General features: G+C 41.1%; 1 protein-coding gene across 4 annotated transcripts in view; it reads left to right on the top strand.

The window, feature by feature from the left end:
* The window catches only part of LOC121909077 (receptor-type tyrosine-protein phosphatase F), a 186,362-nt gene extending 163,990 nt beyond the window's left edge, over nucleotides 1–22,372 (top strand). For all 4 annotated transcript variants that reach the window (XM_042429468.1, XM_042429464.1, XM_042429467.1 and 1 more), the window contains 11 exons: nucleotides 2,865–2,988; nucleotides 3,359–3,534; nucleotides 7,893–8,012; nucleotides 9,382–9,536; nucleotides 11,517–11,802; nucleotides 13,020–13,198; nucleotides 16,174–16,300; nucleotides 17,199–17,324; nucleotides 18,340–18,494; nucleotides 19,717–19,852; nucleotides 20,439–22,372. In XM_042429468.1, the coding sequence (XP_042285402.1) occupies nucleotides 2,865–2,988; nucleotides 3,359–3,534; nucleotides 7,893–8,012; nucleotides 9,382–9,536; nucleotides 11,517–11,802; nucleotides 13,020–13,198; nucleotides 16,174–16,300; nucleotides 17,199–17,324; nucleotides 18,340–18,494; nucleotides 19,717–19,852; nucleotides 20,439–20,507 (1,653 nt within the window). In that variant the 3' untranslated portion in view covers nucleotides 20,508–22,372. The remainder of the gene's footprint in view (nucleotides 1–2,864; nucleotides 2,989–3,358; nucleotides 3,535–7,892; nucleotides 8,013–9,381; nucleotides 9,537–11,516; nucleotides 11,803–13,019; nucleotides 13,199–16,173; nucleotides 16,301–17,198; nucleotides 17,325–18,339; nucleotides 18,495–19,716; nucleotides 19,853–20,438) is intronic.
* The last annotated feature ends 790 nt before the right edge of the window (nucleotides 22,373–23,162 follow it).

Raw genomic sequence — 23,162 nt, 5'->3', positions numbered from 1 at the left:
TTTCTGCTAACTGTGAAAAGGTCAATCTGTGAAAATATCAATTCGATAGGCTTATATAACTGTTCTATCATCTACCCTGTAATATCATAAAAAATTAAGCATTTAGAACCGCGTACGGTGCTTAGATTAACACACAGTGTTTGTGTATTTTGTCTTGCATGATTAAAGCCTTATTCACTCAGATTTTATAATTATACTAATTTTTTTTATTCCTAGCTAAAACTAATAAAGTTTAATACAGCAGCCCTGCAATAAATCCTACCTTCATGGAGGTTCTATTTTTGTTTAAACTGTCTTCATTTTGGAGGGTATAGTTTGTTATGCTGTTGAGTTTTATTGTATTATGCTGAGAGATGTGTCTAAGAGTAGTCTTGTATGAAATCTGTAATAAGGGGCCATTATTATGTATGACAAAACAGCCTTATACATATTATGTTTGTATGCAAGGCTGTACATTTTATAACACACAGAATATGATTCTAATGGTTTTTTATATGGTTCACTGTGAAATTAACAGTTAACTGGGGAGATAATTAGGCCTTGGTAAAAGTCTGCACTCAATTAAGTGCTTTCTTGTGTTGCTCAGTGCCTCTCCAACACATCGCCCTCCCGGCCTGTTGAGTTAGTGTAAACGAATCAAGCCAGAGAAGAGGCTTGTATGACTGCAGGCAACCAGCCCAGCCCCATTCCCTCCCCGCACCAGTCATTCCAAGCCAGGGAAGACCCCCTCCATGGCCCGGCAGATGGTCGTCCGTCTCTGTGCCAGCCGAGGCGCTGTGGCAGAGCTCACGGCGCTTTGTCACAGTCACGTTCGCCGGCTGCTCCCATTGTGCCTTACCCCAAGGCACAGACTTTGTAGAGGCCTCTCCACTTCCTCTCCCTGATGTTTTAGGCAGCCTGACACTTCCTTTACCACCAACGCCAGTCCGCATCACACTAAGCAATGAGCACACTGGATAATGAGTCGTATTTGTCAATCAGGCATACTGCAGCTCCCACTGACAGTCGTTTTATCACAGGAAGCAATATCACGCTGCAGTCGTCATAGCACTATCATTAAGTTCATTTGAAAGCATTTCATTTGTCAGCGAGAATACCTTAGGTGCTTCTCACCTCTTTCTAGCATCTCTACCTAACTTGTTTGCTAGTTGTCAGTCTAATGTGCCTGCTGTGTTCACTGAGCACTCAAATGGATATGACATGTTTTGACTGCAAATGAAATCTTTCTCTTCATACTGGCAGGCACAGACAGAGAAATTGGCAGTGCTGAGCTCATCAGCAGCAATAGGCATATACCCACATGACTGCTGAGCAATTTAGAACCTCAGCGGAAGATTTCTTGCATACGAGCACTTCACATTTTTCTTATCTTGTTCAAAAACAGTATGTACATACATGGCTTTTCCCTTGAAGCAAACTTATAAAGTATAAAAAATATTGTGTGTACATTTTATTTTTACCAAGACAGGGGCTACTTAATGTCCTTTTGAGGACAACATAGCGAGATACCTGAGATTTACAAATAGAAACAGTGTCTTTATTGTTCTAATGGGGGCAAACCTTACCTGGGTCATGTTCAGGTCAGCACACTTTAGCTTTTGCTGTTTTTCCCATCACTTGATAGCACATGATCCTAATCCCCACTCTCTCCAGGCCTCACCTTGCACCCTTATCATTATCCATTATCCAATAATTATTATTATATTTGAGCCGTCAAGTGTTGACACAAAATAACCTCTAATAATTAAACGAGTGCTACGGCCAAGTTAAGTAAGTGAAGGAATTTCCAAGGTGTCGTTCTGACTCCTGCTGGATTTGCGAGGCGAAAGGTCTGGGGAATTAGTGGACATGGTTCCGATGTGAGCTGCGGAGGATCGATACAGAATAACAAGAGACTCTGTGACATTATCGACCCAAGGGATGGGAGGCCGTCACATATCTCACCAGATCAATATGTATGCAGTCTACTGTCGTCTTAGCCCAAGAGACAAATGACGTAAGTAGAAAAAGGGTTTGAAACAGAGAGAGGCTGAAAGGGAGAGGGCTGAAACAAAAATAAAAGACAGGAAAAGGCAACAGAAATAGAAGATGAGAACAGAAAGACAGACAGAGGATGAGAGGAATCATGGTTACTGCAATTGGTCATGCATCTGACTTCTCAGAATCGGGTAATTCAGTGTAGCCACTCTAAACGGCGGGAGTGACTGTTTGTGGTTGCCTGCAGGCTTGAGCAGAACCTTTATTCATCTCCTTGGCCAAAATGAACATTCTCATCAATGTGTCGAACAGGAAATTGGAGGAATGCGCTGGCTCTCTTGGCTCAATCTATGGCAGATTTGCTTTTTTTTTTTTTTTTTGGTCGATTTAAATCACCAAAATAAGTGACCTTATATTTCTGCTTCATTAGCATTAAAGGCATCAAATGTCATGCAAATGATTAACATGTTAATGCGTCATTAGTAGTTGCAGCGGAGCCAGTAATAAAACTCTTTGTCAGCTGATACAGTATTTTCAGTCCGCACACTGTACTACACACAATATTAAACCACTTACCTGTAATGCTCCACTGTGGCTTTTCAAGAGACACAACGTGGGTATATGTTCCATCCAAAGGCTGTGTAATCCAATGACGTACTGCGGTTGAATGGTGACCGCAGACAGTGGGGTAGTATTGCCCCATCCCCTTAGCCGCCTGCCTCACTGTATTTTATACATGTAACACTCAAGAGCCTCTATTTGTGCTTCTGTTTTCTTTTCTTTCTTTCTGTCTCTCTGTGCACTGTATCATAATCACTTTCTCTCTCCATCTGCCTTACATTTTTCTCTTCTCTCACTGTCTTTTTCCCCCTTGCCCTCTCTCACAGTCCATTGATCCAGGCCAGCAGTTTACCTGGGAGAACTCCAACATGGAAGTCAACAAGCCAAAGAATCGCTATGCAAACGTCATCGCCTATGACCACTCCAGAGTGGTGCTCACCTCCGTTGATGGTAAGAGCTCATGTAACCACTTAACCCTTTAGATAACTTTTGACTAAGGCTGCCATCGATTGAGACCCCTTTCAAATGTACCAAGGACATTTTTTATGCCTGCAGCTGCTGCTTTAGAAATCTCCACAAAGCCCATGTATCCTCTTTGCTTCAATATAGAGTGTTTGATCATAACATGTAGATTGGACAGCGCCATGCGTCATAAGTGATTGAAAGAATCAGATGGTCTATCTGCTCCAAGAAAAAAAACAGTAAATCACTACGTTTTATTGAAATTACTCTGACATTTGATTCTGAGCAATCTCAGAAGATCAAACAACCACACTGTGAATTACATGAGTAATATCCTCACTGCCTCATTCTTTTTCAGCCGTTCCTGGCAGTGACTACATCAACGCCAACTACATCGATGGCTACAGGAAGCAGAATGCCTACATCGCCACACAGGGGCCTCTGCCGGAGACACTGAGCGACTTCTGGAGGATGGTGTGGGAGCAAAGATCCAGCACCATCGTTATGATGACTAGACTGGAGGAGAAGTCACGGGTAAGGAGAGACGCTGTGTGATTTACTATAAAACATTGATGAAAAAGGCAGAAATCACTGACTTCATTAACAACGGTTAATTCTTTATAATGCATTGATTTGTTGGCATGTGCTTGCTCAATGATTAATTTACATACATTATATGATTAATTAATAACAAGAACACAATTACCATTAATTATCCAGCTGTGAATAATAACTAATAAATAGCAAATATTGATTACTTCACACATAAAAAAAAACAGGAATATATTTTCCTGATGTCATCAAAACATGAGTGACCAAACCAACCAACAGGTGGCTGCTGTGATGCGGAGATACTGTGAGGAGAAGAAATGCCCGTCATGTAAAAGTAAAGGTCATCAGAATCAACAATTTGAAGACATATCAGACTGCCAGTTTTTGGAAGTTGAAATGTGTCTGAGTTTCCTGACATATATTTGTATATATTTATGTAGCTCGACATTGGGGAAGTAACATTACACCAAGCAAAGCCTGAAGGCATATAGACGCCCGGTCCTACTTTAAAGCAGGATTTGTCAGCTTGATCAAAGGCACAAGGACTTCAAAGGATATGTTGGTTGTTTGTGGACAGTATCGCTTCTTATTGCTTCTCCTCTCCTGAGTCTTTGGCAATCTCCAAAAACTTCTGCCGGAATTTTCTCTAAATCTGTTTGTGCAGACAATTGCATAACAGCTTTTTTTTACCATTACCCATTTTCCCTCGTGTTGTTTGGTTGCCGCTTATGGTGGCGTTACCATGGCAACATTGCATATGATGAAAACGCATGCGTATTTTTAATACTTTTATTCTTGCAACACCACGCCAAGGTTTCATAGTCTAGTGTCTCATTTGTGTTTTCACCTTCTGCGTTTCGCTCTGGAAAGTCACAACACCATAATGAAAACTCTGACGTTGGAGTTAAGAGGATTGTCACCCAACAACATTTGTGTGCTCTAAAAATACATTCAGGCTAATAAAGGAAAAAACAGAGCACATGGACAACTTGAGATTCAGAATTGGGATGGGTTTATTTAATTACCTTCACAAAATCAGGCTCATAAATTCCTGGTAGAAAATAAATCAGCATGGAGCCCTGCCAGTGTGTGGTGCTTTATTAGTGTGGGCCTACGATGCCTTAATGAAACAGAGTCTTCAGACTAAGAAGTGGAAGTAACAGTGATTATAAATGAAAAAGTTCATCTCCAAAACCCTAGATATAGATTTTTTTGTCAGGGATGAAAAAAGAGATTACTACCTGAAGTTCAGTTCATCATTCATTATCTATAGGGAGTCTGTAAAAGAGCAGTTGTTTAAAATTACCATCTTTCAAAACATAATATCATCTGTTTTAATTTTGAGCTATAGATGCAATCAGTCATTTAGGCAAATTGTAGGCACACTTGCTCTTTATGGAACAGAGCTCATTCATTTGTACCCCGGAGAATATGAGCAGTGTAGCTGATTTTTATTACACGTTCAGTCAAACTCAGTGAGGATATATGCATCTTCTCAAATACTCGTGTATACATACATTCAGTGTGTCTCAGAGGTCGTTTCAGAGCTCTGTGACAGATAAACATGCTTAGATCACTGTAACCAAATCAAAGCCACGCATACGTACAGAGGTACACCACAACATATGGTACTTAAAGAGAAATGTAACACTGCCTTTCAGCCTTACCCCACCTCCTACACACATTTGAAAATCAATTTCTTGAGACAGAACAACAAACCAACCTTTCACCAGCTAGGGAAACATTTTCTGCCCACAAATTTTTTAGTATGACGTCATTAAATGGTATGTGTCAGTTCTGCGGCAGCAGTTTGATTTCCAAACCAGGAGAGGATGACTAACACCAGCCTGAACCCCAAAAACAGAACGTAGAGTTGTTATCTGCATTGCTGACATTTATACTATTGAAAAAATCCCTGCTATACTGTGAATGAATGTGCTAACAGCTCAGCGTTTTTTTTACACTGGTGTATATAAATCACAATTGCTACTGTGATACAGAGCAGTAAATGTTAAGATAAATGACAATTAGCAGTATGTATCTGATATACATGTCTGTCACAGTTTTTTCCATCGCGGTATGAGGCAGCAGTGAATTGAATTGATTAGATTTCTTGTGCGTCAGTCTCAAAAACAACAGCATTATTTAATAGGTGGAACACTTCTGAAAAATGATGTCAGCAGTAACAACCCCTTGGCAAACTGCATCAGACACACAATGAAATGAAATGATAATGAAGAGACATTTAATAAGATAATTAACTCACAAAAGCTTCAAATTAAGACACGTGGTTTTCCTACATTCTGCAAGATTTCAGTTATTTTGTCCACTCCTTTTGTCCGTTTGTCTCACACACATACGCACAAAGACATACACATATGGTGAGTGAGTCAACCTCCCACCACACAGCTAGACTGCGGTCTTATGCCAAACAGAGCAGGAGCTTGACAAATATGATGAGATCCGGCACCAGGCAAATTTCAGCTTCCTCTAGCACTATCATTACCAGTTAGTAAAATCCTAAAAGGTCAGGACTTGAAATGAGGTATTACTCACTTTTTTGTGTGTATATATATATATATATATATATATATATATATATATATATATATATATATGTGTGTGTGTGTGTGTGTGTGTGTGTCTAGATAAGAGGTTTGTGTCCTCTGCAAAAGGCCAGGTTACGACATGTGAGAAAGGAGGTTCAAAGCAGAAACAGATGATAGTGAAACCTGCGGTCTGTGTGTGTGTGTGTGTTTTTGTGTGTGTGTGTGTGTGTGTGTGTGTATCTGTTTACGTGTGTGCTTGCGAGAGAGAATATGCCACCCAACCTCAGACAGCAGCACAGAGATATTCATTACAGAGGTGACTGCTAATCCATATGTTTGTACTGCGAGCGGTTCCCCATCACTCAATTGAGTTTCTCCTGCAAGGTCTACCTCTTCCTCTGAATAGGAGCTGTCACCAGGGGAGGTGAAATGTGAGGGGGTGAATTTTAGCGCATTTTGTTTGTCGATTTGTACCAGCTCGCCAAGACCGCCAAGGTGCTTCCAAATGTCAGCTCAGTGCCGCAGTATCAATATGATTAGCTTACCTGCACCAATTCTCTTCCTCTCATGTTTTCCAAATCAATAGCAGGAAGTTCTAGTCCCAGCAATTCTGATATTCAAACAGTGTCTGCATGTGTTCAGTTTCTATATGGAAAACGGGTTCAGCGTCTTGTTAATGTCTACCTTAAAAGGACACATGGTAGTTGGAGGACAATAAGGACTGAACCTGCCTCACAAAGTCAAACCACGTCATAAGCTTTTCAATTGTTTCCCAAACAAGATTTTAGTCTTGAAAACATCCACTGTGAATCAATTGAAGCCCAAAGCCAGAAATAACACCTATCAGCCGACTATTCCGAGTGTTTAGATGATGATGTGACTCATCGCCTCTAGAAACCCCCAGACCTCATGAACAACTATTAAATTAGGTGTTACAAAAATCAAATGAAGCATCGTTGTGCAACCGCCTGTCCTATTTTTACCTCTAAATTATTCAGAAGTCTTTTAGGACAGATTTGTTCAATCTTTCCAGAACAGACGTCATATTATAGCTGTTTGAAAACAAGAGCAAAACTCCAATAACAGCCAGTAATGCACGTCATCAGTAACGGTTATGAAGGGTTCATGCAGATGTCTGAGTGAAAAAAGAGGACTATCAACAGTTTTTTAAAGCCTTTTTCTTTGCAAAACTACAAAGAGTAAAGTGAAAAGGGTGGCAAAGACCATTCTGTCATTTACATAGACACACAGACTGAAGTCAAGCCAATCAGTGCCAGTGTTTGGAGGATCTTTAGCCTCAACCACAGTGAGTTAGTTCTGAGCACATATGGAACCAGGTGGTCGAACCTGCTGTCCCTTCACGCCAGGCCAGAGCAGGCTTTTTAGACACATCTCCCTCCACAATGCAGCGCCCAATCATCACAAATGCGCCAAATGCATACGTGACAAAGGGCTGCAAACCACCCGACAATTAGCTAATTGAATATGATCACAGGCTGGTAAAAGACAAAGTGGGCTTTATGATGCCCTTTTGAAGCACGCCTCAAATTCAGACACACATGGACGAATACGCACATGCTCAGTTGACCAGCGCTCATTTTTTTTGGAGATACGGCAGCTGACTCAGAGTCTTCATTTTTTAATTAGACAATGGACAAAGCCTTTGATCTGACCTCTCTATGTTCCCTCCTTGTTAATCAGTGTGATCCTACAAGCCTCTCTCTAGCCTTGTAGTGGATGTTAGCAGCACTTCACTCCTCACAGTGTGTGCCCTCTCTCTTGCTCTGCCAGGTGAAGTGTGACCAGTACTGGCCGTCACGAGGAACAGAGACCTATGGGATGATCCAGGTCACCATGCTCGACACTGTGGAGTTGGCCACTTACAGCGTCCGTACTTTTGCCCTGTACAAGGTACAGTACTGCCTTTTTAATTTGCAGTTAGCCAAATATCAAGGCAGGCTCATGAAGGACATGTTCCCAGCAGGTAATTGCAGTTCATCATTACCGGGGTCACATTTAAAATGTAATTTCTTATTTTTCCGAGGACAGATAAAGGTAATTACCACTGAATTCGTTTTTTCACTGCTGTAATTGGTTTTTAACATCCAAGATTTGCTCCTTGTTCTTTAAAAGGCAATGAAAGATTTCATTTTTCTTTAAAGTCCCAGTGAAACAGAAGTTAGAGCGTATTTAGCTTCTGTACTATGACACATTTCCCAATGAAACACAATATTTGAGCGGTGTACAGTTACAAGAGGGATTTAAATCAAATCCTTCGCATTTGATTGAACCACTAAAAAAGTAGGTTTAGAGTTTAGCGCGATATGGAGCTGTAGAGAGACACAGAGCTGCAGAGGATGTTTTGGAAATGAAACAAAGTTTTTGTCCACTGATATCCAAACACACATCTCTACCTCTCTCTCTCCATGCTGCTCTGTTAGCTTCTTCGACCCACAAACAGTGAAGTGCGGTTTTATACGACCAGTGTGGCTAACTACTCGCCCCAAAGTCACATTCGAGTGGATGAACTTTTGTAAACGCCCCTGAGTGCAGGATGAGTCATCAAACATTTGAAACCTTTTTACAAGAGACAAGACAGGGATTTTGATGTAAAAACACTCTGATACTGATTTTTTGATATGTATTTGGCATATAACAAGAGATTAATGAACAATTAACAAAGGAACACAGGATTAAAACTGGGAAAATGTATTTTTGATTTCACTGGGTCTTTAATTCATAAACTTCAGTGATTGTGATGATGTGACTGATGTTTTGTCCTTTATTTCTTCTCTTCCAGTTCTTTTTCTATTACTTACTTATAGTTTCAAACATGATTATCATTCCTAATTAAATACAAGTCTGCCGGAGCAGTTTCTTGGTTTCAATCAGGAATGGTGACAATGCCAAGAAACCGTTTCAGAGAAACTGTTGCAGTTCGTTTCCAAAATTATACACGTTATCTACACCTACACTTGCAGAATGATCACAGCCATGAAAGTAGAGCAGATTATGTGCCGCTATCAATGTTATGAGTCAACTCTAAACCTTTGCTTAAAATAGCTACATTTCTGACAATTAAATCATTCGTGCTTTTCAAATTTTAACGGAGGAATTTGAGCTCTCTTTTCATCAAAACACTATGACCTTTACGTGTTCAAAATGTTTTTGCCCAGTGTGACAGGTTTCTCTGTAAAAAGTGGCCAGTTACACTTCTCTGTGTCAGGGTATCCCACTAAGCTCAGATTTAAACCTGTCTACTCCGCTGACTCTCATACAGAATGGCTCCAGTGAGAAGAGAGAGGTGCGCCAGTTCCAGTTCATGGCCTGGCCAGACCATGGGGTGCCAGAGTACCCCACCCCCATCTTGGCCTTCCTAAGGCGGGTAAAGGCCTGCAATCCTCCAGATGCAGGACCTATGGTGGTTCACTGCAGGTGGGTACATGTGACTACAAATATTTGCATGATAAATGTCATTAGTAGTCATATCAGAATAACACATTGTCACCATCACATTTATGTAGTGCCTTCTTGTATATGATTTAGTTGTTTTTTTCCAAGAATTGGGTGTTTTCTTACATCAAAGACTAGTGTCAATACACCATAAAGGATACCACATGTAACAAAGATGCTGAAATCCTATTTTGTAGGTCAGCACCTTTTTTGATTCCCCATGACTTTGGCTGGATAACTCTGTGTTGTATGGTCCAGCCAGTTGTAAAGCCTGTCAGGATGCTTCTGCAATCACAAAGTCTGTGAACAAACTGCAGCGATAATCTTTATTTGCTTCAGCTCTTGTGCGAGAAGGTGTAAATCAAGTAACCTGGAAAGTATGATTTCCAGTTTTCAGCTGTCAAACATGGTGAGAAAACATAATAGCGCTGGGAATCTTACCTTATGGTTTGATTCGATTTTGATTCAGGATGCTATGATCGGATCACAAAACATTCTCGGTATCACTTTCTATGAAGGCCATGTCTATAATGCGTTATAATCTGCTTATAGCACTGTATAATTATAATTATTACCACTTGTAAACATCCACAATGCTTTATAACAATAATCATAACACATTATACATATTATAAGTATTTTATAATGATTTATAAGGTCAAATATCATAATACTACATAATTGCTTGTCACTCACTGTCATTTTTTGCAATGATCATCTTATATTTGTAATACATCATAATCATTTTATAATGCGTTAAAATCACTGTTGTAATCCATTATAATGTGAGTATAAGTTACTCTAAATGGTCATCAGGTGCTTTAAGTAAAGTGAGAAAAATATCATTAAATCTATGTGTAGCAAAAGAGGGTTCCCACACGGGGTCTCGAATCCCAGTCTCCCAGACCACAGACAGCTACGCTAACCAGTCAGCCAAAGAATTAAGCTGTTGGCCCAGAGCCAGCGTGTCTAGTCATCCGTGGTCGTTACTCTCTAGAGGACACAGGCCTTCACCGTGACACCATGCAAGAACAACACACAAAAACGTCGGAAAATTAATTTATATGTTTAACGGGTCATAACAGAAATTGAGTACTCCAATTTGACACAACTTTTTGATTCTCTCACCGCACAAGCGCTCCATCCCAGCGCTCCCCAGTGCCCTGCCAGCACTTTTCTGCCAGAGAGAAACGCTGTATGGACACAAGCCCTTACCAACGTTGAGACTTACCAAGTGTTAACAGCAGTTTTATTTTACTTTTATGTAAATGTTTGATTAACAAAACTGACTCCTTAAAAAAATGGGTTGCAAACCATGTCTGTCTGTGGTCTGGGAGACCAGGATTAGAGACCCAGTGTGTGAACCCTCTTTTACTACACATAGATTTAACATTATTTTTCTCATTTTACACCCAATGAACAATTGGAGTAACTTATAATCACACTATAATGCATTATGACAGTGATTTTAATGCGTTATAAAATGATTATGAATATTACAACCATGAAAATTATAATACTAGTGATCCTTTCACAAAAATGTCAGTTACCTTATAAATCATTATAAAATGCTTTGTAACATGTTATGATTATTCTTATAAGGCATAATAAATATTTATGAGTGTTTATAACTATAATTATACAGTGCTATAAGCAGATTCTAATGCATTATAGACATGGGCTTCATAGAAAGTGTTACCACATTCTCAAAGCATCTTGATGCATCTTAATTTTGATGATGTCAATATAATAATACTGAACATACCTTGTTAAATGTGTACAAGGGCTTTGAATTTCAAATTAATCAGTTTGTCCTTTAGCTTTGTCTCTGTAGAGTTTTACTGTACTATCAGTAGATCTTCTTATATAAATAGGTGTAAGAATATCTGTGAAAACGCAGCGATAAAACATAATGTAATGTTCTTCACCCCTCCCCTCTCTCTCCCTCTCTCTCTCCATCAGCGCGGGCGTGGGCAGGACTGGCTGCTTCATTGTGATCGATGCCATGCTGGAACGCATGAAGCATGAGAAATCTGTAGACATCTACGGACACGTGACGTGCATGCGCGCCCAGAGGAATTACATGGTACAGACTGAGGACCAGTACATCTTCATCCACGAGGCCCTGCTGGAGGCCGCCACCTGCGGTAACACCGAGGTGCCGGCACGCAACCTTTACGCCCACATCCAGAAACTCACCCAGCCACCGCCTGGCGAGACAGTCACCGCCATGGAGCTGGAGTTCAAGGTGACTGAAGCCCACACATCACACTTAAGGCTTTATGTAATTATGTTTTCATAGTAAAAAAATTAACTCTTAAATTTTACTGCGGTGTAGTCGACTCCTATAGGATGCAATGATGCATTTAACTTAACAAAAGACGTCTGTACAGGAAGTGATGTGAATGTTTTCCTCAATAATGAACAGAAATAGAAAAATAGTGTTGCCGTTGTGCATGTATTTCTGAATCTAGTGTGATCTTTTATTGTCTAACGTCAGGAAAAGTACAACAGACTGCAGTTGTAATCATATACTGTAGAGGTATATAGAAATGTCAGTGTTAGAAATAATTAATTCACCAAATAAGCCAGGAAAGCACAGGAATTTGTCTCGGTGACATTGTTGCTGAGACATCACAGCGGCTAGCACAGTGACATAAGTACACACGGACACATGTGTTTCAGGGACATACGGACGACAACAAGCACACCCATAAAACCCCAGAAACACACACACACACATCCACACCTCCATGTCGAGAATTACAAAATGACTGACACTCTCGCGTACACACAGCTGGTGCTCAAGGTGACTCGCAATCACACACACATGCGCACCTTCTGTCAATAGCCATCGACTGTGATGTTATTACACACTTTCCTCCCAGCGCGGCTCCGCCATTAGCCCTCTTATGAGCATGATCCATTCTGTTTGAAGTGATAATAGCATCTACACTCCTGCCAGCGATGGAGAATGAAAGAGTGAGAGAATGATTGCGGCGTATGTGGGGGCCACAGCCTCCATGCCCACACAGTCTGGCCACAACACACACACACACACATACACACACACACACACACACAAAATCTCCTGGAGTACCATGACTGTCCATACACACTCCTGTGCTGTCCATCTGTGCGCTGTCCACTGCCAGCACTGAGCTTGTCACGCCTACAGTCGTGCATGCAATCTCTGGGGCTCCACTGCACTTAGTTATACCTACAAGCTGATATGTATTATAACTTCCTCCCTTTTCTAGTCTATTCTGACGTCTTATCTTCTCTAGAATTACTTGTTTATTGTGACAGGAAGCCTCAATTCTGAATATAAACTTGACAGGGAAGCGTTCCAGACTTCCTTGTTTGTTTACTCTGTGTCACAGGTCACTCATTCTAATTCTCTCTTATTTTCCTCTCCATCTTTCTCTCCCTGTTTTGGTTCTCATCTCACCTTCTCTTAAACAGAGACTGGCCAACTCCAAAGCCCACACTTCACGCTTCATCAGCGCCAACTTGCCCTGCAACAAGTTCAAGAACCGTCTGGTCAACATCATGCCTTTTGAGTCTACTCGCGTCTGCCTGCAGCCCATCCGTGGCGTCGAGGGCTCCGACTACATCAATGCCAGCTGTATCGATGGCTACAGGTCAGCACAGGACTCATCATGATCTGGGTCATTAAGAGAGGGATTTGTACAGTGATGTTTCTATTAGACCGGGGACATGTTTTTGTTTTTGCCCTGTACTCCAGCACATAGAGTTTTAAATGACAAAGGCAGCCAAGCAGTGTTTTAGAGGCAGTGGAATGGCCTTACCTTGCTGTAGACTTGCTAGATACCAAACTGAAGGCAAAAAGTCTGCAAAATAAGAAAGTTAAGTGAAGTTAGCTGCAGTACAGGTCAGGTTGATTATCACCAGAAAAGATAGACAGTCATAGACTTCAGCCAGACATCCATTGAGCAGGATTTGCCCCCAAATATTAAATATGAAGACTATTATTTAGGTTTATGTTAACCTTTCCAACTACTAAAGTCCTACACCTTTCATCTGTGGAGTCTGGAGTCAAAATGAACAAAAAGTGTCACTTTTCTAATACTTTCCTGGCTACATTGAGTGTGACAGGTCTGCAGTTGCACAGTAGAGTGCAATAGGTGTTCGCTGTGGACTAGATAAAAATGTATGGGAGGAGATTGAAGATGAGGCCGCAGTGGGCAGCATCCAGTTGCACGAATTACTTGCATTTTATATTGAAGCTACCGCATGTCCTCATGTACTCTGTGAGTCCAAATTGCTTCCTAGAGGGAGGAAGATGAAAAGGCAGCTCTCTGTTTTATATCTATATAAGTACGGATAGAGACAGACACAGCTGAATGTTCTGCTGCTGGAGTGTACAGTGAAGGGATGGATTTAGCGAGCATGAAATGTCATTCAATCCATACGGGGTTCTGCTTCGTACCGGGCCGTGACAGAGACAACACCTCCACCTCCACCCCACCCCCCCTTCTTTCTCCAGTCCTGTTGTTAATGAGAAGCTGCCCCGCAGAGGCCGACCCTCCATTGTTGCTGTGTAAATAGCATAATTGCAGTAAGAGAGAAATGTAATGAAGTTTGTTTTCCAAACCCCCCCTCCTCCCTTTTTTCTTTTCTCATCCGTGTTCTCTGCCTCTCTGATTTTTTTTTTCTCCTTTCTCTCCTTTTTTAGCCTTTTCCATCTCCGTCTCCTGCTGCTCTCCTGCTTAATCTGTCTCTTGCCCCTCTTTCCCTGCTCTCTCTCCTCCCACCCTCTTTCTCTCACTCGCCATCTTAATTTTCCGTCCAAACATCATGGCACAGACAGACATATCCGGGTGGGGACCTGTTGTGTGCACCACAGGCACTGTGTAATTAAGCTGCTTTTAAAGCCTGGGCATAAATAAAAACTAAACAGGGGCCTCCAGTGCCCTTCACCCCAGCGCCTTCAAGAAAAGCCAATAATATGCTAAGCTAATGAGAGGCGAACCATTGATTCCAGCTATGCTATCAGGGGCAAGAGCCCTGGATATGCTCCGATGCAGGCTGGAGTTTTAGCATTGTAATGAGGTTGAAATGAAACACTATGTCCTCAAGCACTGCAGTCATGTGGGATGATGCAGAGAGTGCTTTGTGCTGTTTGGCAGCGTGCTCATCGGGACACTGTGTGCAGAGAAGTCAGTATTGTGTGATACGGTTAGAATTGTTTTTGTTTTGGCTAGGGGCCGTTTTATGGGGAGGTTAGAGGGGTCCACGCTATCAATTTGAAATTTAGCATTCATCCCCTGCTCGGCTTTGCTTTCCTTCCCCTTTTTCCTCTTCTGCTCTTACATTCCCCATTCCTGTGTTCTCATTTCCTTCATCTTCCTCTCCTCTCCTCTCCTCTTTCTCCTCTCCTCTTCAGTTCTACTTTGCGCTGTGATGACCAGCTGGAGAGAGCAGAACTCACTCTTTTCATCTCCTCTCTCATTCTCCTCTCCACATTTTCCCTCAACTTTGTACATCTCCTCTCTTTATTCTGCATTTCTCTTTCCCCCATTTTCATCTTTTTAATTTGATTCCTCACTCGGTTGCCTTCCCCTCCTCGTATACCATCTCCTCTCCTCTCCACCAATCTGTTGTTTCTTTATTTGTGTGAGCGAGGCCCTGAGCATATTCTAATCTCCCGGTTCCACATTAGTGCTTTGCCTGCAGCACCTTCATTAGTTGTTCAGCCATAGCTCAGTGTGTGCCTGAGTGTGTGCGCGCGAGCGTGTGTGTGTGTAGTAGCGTGTCTGAATATACATGCAAAAACACTGCACGCATAAATGCGTACACCTGAATGCAAGCTTACATGTGCTGCAAACATGTGAGTGTGTGTGTGCACGATCATGCATGCGCTTGTGTGTTGGATTACTCAGCTCCCTCCCTTTCCTTTCTTCTCATCGGTGCGCTGCTGCCACCTGCTGTTAAAAAAAATAACTGCTCAGCTGGACCAAAGTCACGTAGGACACCAGCATAGCCCTGGCACATCAGTGAATGAGCTCATCTGTAGTTTTGTGAGCATATCAAGCGCTCTCTCCCTCTCTCTCTCTGTCTCTCTCTCTCTCTCGTTCTGTATTGAGCCACCAAGAGGAAAGAGGAAGAAGTGTAGGATCTATACAGGCTTAAATAGCTCGATGAAGAAGATTGTTGCCAAGGATTATTTGCTATGTACATTTAAAGTGCAGGGATTTGGTTTGATGGTACTGTTGCAGAGACATTTTGACAGACAGTACAAGGACGAAAGGCTGCTTTTAGCAGCATGTTTTTTGGATTCCCTTTACTACAAGTCAGGCCACCTATCGTGGCATGGTATATTTTGCTTTAATAGAATGAAAAAGGAGTTACACAGAAAGCTGTTCCCCAGCCTTTGAATTTTACCAAAATAAACATGTGTCGGAATGTATTTAATTTGTTGCGTGCTGTATATCCTGTCTGTTATTACATTTTGAGGTTGAATTAACAGCCTTTACTAACCTCTCTGGTACTGCCCTCCTTTCTCGTTATTGCTTCGTGATGTTGTCTGTTCTACCAGTTGTAAAAGCACCATAAAGTTGGTATTAATGATGTGCGTGTGGTTTTGCGTCTTCAGAACACAGAAGGCCTACCTGGCTACGCAGGGCCCCCTGGCTGAGACCACTGAGGACTTCTGGAGGATGCTGTGGGAGCACAACTCCACCATCGTCGTCATGCTCACCAAGCTACGAGAGATGGGACGGGTAATACTCATACTGAACATACCGGATAACAATCTTTATATGCTGAGGCGGTTGAGTCAAGCGACTGTGTCACACTGCTCAAATATTAATTCATTCCAACCCTGAACCGTAACTTGGTAGAAGGGTAACTTCCTTATCACCGTAGCTGGAATGCATCTGGGTTGAAACTTGCTACTGTATCAGATTTGTCAATAATTGGTGGAATTCCAGCCATACTGATAAATCCCATACTGCATGACAACATCACGCTTTTTGAAAAACTGAATTTTTAAAGTTATATACACTCCTGATTTTTTTTGTAATACCTCCCTCACTCATCATAGTTCGGAACTTAAAAAAGTTAAGAGTTGAGATTAAAAAAAAGTCATCAGTGACCTTGGACAAAATGGGAGGATATTTTAGGGGGGGGGGTTCTGTGCAGCATAACAAAATCAAGGAGTGAATCTTTAAGTAAATTGTACACTCATTCCAGTAGCAGTTTGATTAAAGCCATAATATCTTCGACTGACTTGTTTTTTTGTGATTATGCAAATGATTCTGACAGCACTCAACTGCATTTTACAGCTTTCATCAACCTCTCATCCATAATCACAGTTCATAAAAAAACCCTCATGCACATCATCACCGCAGTTAAGAACACAAATTATGTAAATATATTGCCACCTAAGATAAATCTGACAATATTTCAAAAGCACAGATTAGTTTATCCTTTATTTTCTTTCATAAGCAGAGATCTTCTCATGACTCAGAATGACTAATAACTTACAGTAACCCATACTAATAATATCCTGCACTTGTGCTCCAGTCATTCATTATGTAAAAGTCTTTTTTTGTGTTGGGAAAAAGATTCTTCCACTATAACTGCCTAAATCTTTTTGCTCCCCGTCTTCTTTTGTAGGAGAAGTGCCATCAGTACTGGCCAGCGGAGCGTTCAGCCAGGTACCAGTACTTTGTGGTGGATCCAATGGCTGAGTACAACATGCCCCAGTACATCCTCCGAGAGTTCAAAGTCACAGATGCCAGGGTATGTTGGTTCACTCTCTGTGTGAAAATCTGTGTGTGTGTGCGTGTGTCTCGGTGGGAGGGATGAGGATGGATTGGCATTTTACGCAAATACAACCACCCAACCGAAATACATCTTAATTTTAGGTTTTCGCACAAATGCTGACAGTCACGCTAAGTGTTAAGAATTATATCAACTGTGATTTCAAGGTAGAGATGATCAGAACGCATCCCGTGTTATTCCTCCTGACAGGTTGACATCAAGTGAATGCACCATCCAAAATGTTTACCCGAATTTAGTAACAGCACGCTTGCTCTATAGATTGTGTGATTGTGTGTGTGTGTGTGTGTGTATGTTTGGTGTTGTGTGTATTTGCATGTGTGTTTCGAGATCACTGTGAAAATACATGAAAACCATAGCCTCCAATCCCCGAGGGCCAGTACTGGCTCCCTGTGATGCAGTAGTTTCAATGGGCTATAAATATTCTTTACTGTCATCATAGGCTCACAACACACAGTGACACTCTAATCCCACATCCACTCCTTCTTGCACACATACATGTATATATATATATATATGTGTGTGTGTGTGTGTGTGTGTGTGAATTGATTTTAAAATAAACTCCTGATTTGTACACAAAACACATTTAAATCGCACATGCTGACACCACAGTGCCTTATTACAGTTCAGTTTGTCAGCGCTTGCTTTGCAGTACCACTACCCTGCTGTTTTTTTCTTGTACCAGGCTGTCAGTTTTATTTATGTTGCATCCCAGGTATACATTAGATGATTAGAAGGTTGCAGTGAAAACCAGCAGGGTTATGACACTCGTGGACCTCGACCTGAGAGATTACTGTGGTGGTTTTTTTTTTGTTGAGTGCAGGATGTTATTTTATCATAGAGATAAATTAAAGCTTTAAAGAAAACTTGGCTGAATTACGTACTGAATCTACATCACCTTTGTGTCAGTTTTTTCTATTTATCAGTACACTGTGCCTCTTAAATGTGCTTTAACTCCTTATTTGTTGCCCTGCAGGACGGCCAGTCCAGAACAATCCGCCAATTCCAGTTCACAGACTGGCCCGAGCAAGGAGTGCCAAAAACTGGGGAAGGCTTCATTGATTTTATTGGACAAGTGCACAAAACCAAGGAACAGTTTGGACAGGACGGACCAATCACTGTACACTGCAGGTATGGAGGAAGATTAGGTCCAAGTTTAAGACTATGAACAATTCAGAAGGCACTGCAGAGCTTTGTTCAAGCTCACAAAAGTTTACTGCCTGAATTTTGTTTATGTGGCAGCAAAATTCTCTCAGCACGGTCAAACCTCATATAACCTTTATTGTTCAACATGCATCAAGTACAAGCAATTAAGATAATGGTGCAAATATATAGATTTCCTGAGATTGTCTGTGCGTCAATTAAAGGACCAGTGTGTAGGATTTAGTGGCATCTAGTGGTGAGGTTGCAGATTGCAACCAACCAAATACCCTTCCCCTCAACCTCCTCTTCCAAGCATGTAGGAGAACCTACGGTGGCTGCAAAACATGCAAAAAAACATGAAAGGTGCTCTCTAAAGCCAGTGTTTGATTTGTCTGTTCTGGGCCACTGTAGAAACATGGCGGTGCAACATGGCGGCCTCCGTGGAAGAGGACCCGCTCCCTCTGTAGATATAAAGGGCTCATTTTAAGGCAACAAAAACACAACAATTCTCATTTTCGTGGGATTATACACTAATTAAAACATACTTATGAATATTATATTCCATTTCTGCCGAGTCCATTCCACTTGATGCCACTAAATTCTACACACTGGTCCTTTAAACACTTTAAAATCAGTGTGACAAAATCACATTTATATGAAACAGTCACTGTATAATCATTCTAATGGTGCTTCAAAATTTAAAACTATCTTACAATTAATGTCAGTTGCCAGTTTATTTGATACACCTGGTTAGAAGACAGTCTAAAGCAACAATTCTGCTATAAATCCTACTATCATGAGTTTTTATTTAAACTTTTAAAGTAAGGTGTTGATTAAAATTCATGTTCATTTAGAGGCTGTATTATTTGGTATTAATATTTAGTCTACTATCATCAGTATAAATGGGGTGGACAAAATACTTTGAACCAGGAATCCTGTACAACAAATAAATATCTGTAGTTGTACATACACAGCACATTATAAGGACAGCAGTAGCAAGAGAAAGTATTATGATACATCTCATGTGCTTAATGTTCAGGTGGGATCTTCTCTCAGAGGATTTTTGTCATTTTTGTCATTCAGAGCTTGAACTTGAAATTATTTGGAAAAGTGCAATTAGTTTCAGTTGTTCAATTTTGAAAATTAAAGTCAAAGAGTTCAGGAGCCTGAGGGAGCAGATGCAATAAAGACTCTTGTGTGTGCTCTTCAGTGCCGGGGTGGGCAGGACGGGAGTCTTCATCACCCTCAGCATCGTGCTGGAGAGGATGAGGTACGAGGGCGTGGTCGACCTCTTCCAGACTGTGAAGACACTTCGCACCCAGCGGCCTGCCATGGTGCAGACAGAGGTAAGAACAGAGTATTGATGAGTTTTTGCAGTTTAAATTTGATGCCATCTAAAGTGTCATTTTGTGGTACATTCACCAAATGCTCCACTAAACACTTACTGACAAAAACCGTCTTTTATAAGGTTGTAAATGTCCATCAGAAATCTCATAGCAAACACAGGTAGTGCTTTCATGGAGCTTCAGCGTTGAATTCACCTTTCATTAAAAATTGATGACTACATTACATGATAGAACAACCAAAGGCATCATAAAGAAGTCAGTTCTGCTGTGGATACAAATGAATTCATTAATGTTTTAAGATTATAAAAAGACAAGAAAAACATTTTGCTGGTCAAAAATCTCTGAGGCGGGTGTTGTGATGGGTCAATTTGGACTTTTTAAATCCTGGCACCCTGACTGATATTTACTACATTTAAGACATAGTTTAAGAGCATAACCAAGCTCTGTTTCACCTGAAATGCTTGAAACACAGTATGAACATGTATATACTTTGAGTTGGTCATTCAAAACGTGGCCATAATTAGAAAAAGGATTGATGTGTAACTTTCCAGACCATAAATGCAAACTGTCTCCTTCTTCTCCTCAGGACCAGTACCAGTTGTGCTACAGGGCAGCATTGGAGTACCTGGGGAGCTTTGACCACTATGCAACGTAACCACTCCCACCGAGCAGCCTCCCTGGTCAAACCTCTCAGGAGTGTGCCAAGTGTCCCATCTCAGCCACCATCCACTCACTTGACCCCCTAAAAACCCAAACCCCTCGCAGCTACCGGAGGGGAGGAGAAAAGGGACGCGCTTGCAGAACCCGGCAACGGGTTCAACCAATCACAGAGATCCATGCCGACTTAACCAACCACATGAGATTTTGCTTTAAAGATAATAACAGAAACATTACAATGACTATGACAAATATGACAACTCTTGTACAGATGCGACAGTGCAGACCGGCAGCTCGCCTCTCTGCTCCGTCGAAGCCAAACCTCCCTGATTGTCAAAGGCTACTGGTAGCACTGAGAGAGCACTCTCTCTGTTTTTTTGTTAATTTTATTGTCAATATTATGATTCATTATGTCAAATGTTATTGTTTAGTATACTTTTTTTGTTGATTTTAATAATCATTTTAACATCAGAAATGTATCTGTCTTAAACTGCCCGGCCGGGGCAATGTATTATTTTCATAATCTGTACTTTTTGTTTTTATTTCTTTTTTTTTTTATTTTAGGGTACTTTAGCACAAGGGACATGTATTTTTAACACGTTCCTAGGTACTAATACAGGAGGACCACTGTTCTCTGAGCTGCTGTCCGATTTCTTTCATCACATTACGTTATTGTTTTATTCATAAGATGTGTCATAAACATTTGGTCTGACTCAGTTCAACACAACAAAAAAAAATTGCCTTTTCACTTGCCGTTTTCCTATTAAAAAAAAAAAAAATCAATTTTGAGAAAACTGATTTCAGAGCACACACTTGCTAAACTTGTCCTTCTGTAAAACATGGTAGCTAGTTAAAAAACAAGAAGTGAATTCGCTAACGAGAGACAGAATCAGCGGTGTACAGGAATGGAAAGCACATGATTTCTATGTTGGCTTTTTCTTTTTTTTTTCGTTTGTTTTTCATCAGAAGCCTATGGCATTGAGGCCTTCATACTCCACAACGGAGAACTTACCTGAGGAAAACAGACTTTTATACCCAAAGGGTAGTTGACAGAAGAAAAAAAAAACTCCCTGATCTCTGAATATAGTTGCTCTTCAAGTCCCTCCCATCTCCTCGCTGCCCATTAGCCTGGTGAGTTTGCTGGAGTTGAACCCAACAGACCGAAAGGAGCGGACGTGGTTCATATGGGCTGAGGAGCAGAGCCATCAACGCTGGCACCTGTACAGAATCAACCATTCCTACCAGAGGGAAAGAGACTCAGCCCTTTGGACTGAAACCTGATATTATTTTATACAGAAATAGAACTATAAATATATATATATATATAATTATGATTGATTATATATATGTACAATTACACATAGATATATACACAGCTTCAAAAGTATATTGTTAAAAAGGATTAATTCTGCTGATCTACCAACCCTAGAGACACTGCAGAGCCTGCTGTCCTAGAGTGTGTATTAATGGAAACACCGTTGTATCTACTGTACTACCATAGTAACTTCGACAGCTGGTTGTCCGTCTGAATGAGGAAAAACAGCACAACCCCCCACCCCACCCATCAAAAACGGAACGACTCCTCACTCAGCGTCGGCCATCGCACCACTCAAGCACACATCTTCTCCCACACGAGCCGCAGGAAGGGGAGCGTCTGATCCGAGGCCTAAAAGTTGTGGTGGCGGTGGAGGAGGAGGAGGAGGCGGCGGCGGTGGGAGGGAGGGGGGACTTGAAAACGCTGGCGAAAAACAAAAATGTTCATTTTTACCTTGTGAATGCTTAGTGCTGTAGGGGTTCGATCTGTTGTACACACAGTCTGTTTTCTATTTGTTGATAAAGAACTGGAATTTAAAAAGAAACTGTTGATGAAAAAGAAAAAAACATTGATGTTAATAAAGTTAAATAATTGGGTTTTTGTACAAATCTTTGTTTGTGATGTTTCTTGATTATGTTGTTTGGAGAGTAGTTAAATTATAATGGGCCACAAGGCTACAAGGCCCAGATCAGCTGTGTCTCATTTTATCTTCTGTTCCTGGCAAATTTGACGTTATTCTGGCTGGAATTATTTCCTGATGTATGACAACCCCAGTTACTGTAGTTTACTTTATTATCATCTCTCCTTTGAAGTCTGAGAGCTTCTTGTTACAACAATGCATCTTAATGTCCAGATACTTCAAAGTGTGTGTGTGTACTTTTATTACTCATTTTGTGGGGACATAAATCTGTTTACACCGTCCCTACCATCCGTACTGTAAATCATTACATTTTAGGGTGGAGACTCGGTTTAAGATGAGGGTAAGTCTCCAGGAAATTAATGTAAGTCAATGTAATGTCCTCTGAAGTGACGGAAACACGACTGTGTGTGTGTGTGTGTGTGTGTGTGTGTGTGTGTGTGTGTGTGTGTGTGTGTGTGTGTGTGTGTGTGAAAGGTATCCTTCTCTCCCATCTTTTGAAAGGTCACAAAAAAAACAACAATATTCTTGGAGTCCAGCATGAACACACTATTCAATCTGCCAAGTTTAGAACACTTTTTGATAGTGGTCTAATTAGTTGCTTTTTCCAGAGCTTTCAACTGCATCTCACTGTCCTCATCAAAAGACATCATCATTTCAGTGACAATCATAGTTGTTTCACACCAGAGATCTCTGTATTT

The sequence above is a fragment of the Thunnus maccoyii genome, chromosome 12 (assembly GCF_910596095.1).
Source record: "Thunnus maccoyii chromosome 12, fThuMac1.1, whole genome shotgun sequence".
NCBI lineage: Eukaryota > Metazoa > Chordata > Actinopteri > Scombriformes > Scombridae > Thunnus > Thunnus maccoyii.
This window is presented reverse-complemented; position numbering and strand designations above follow the sequence as displayed.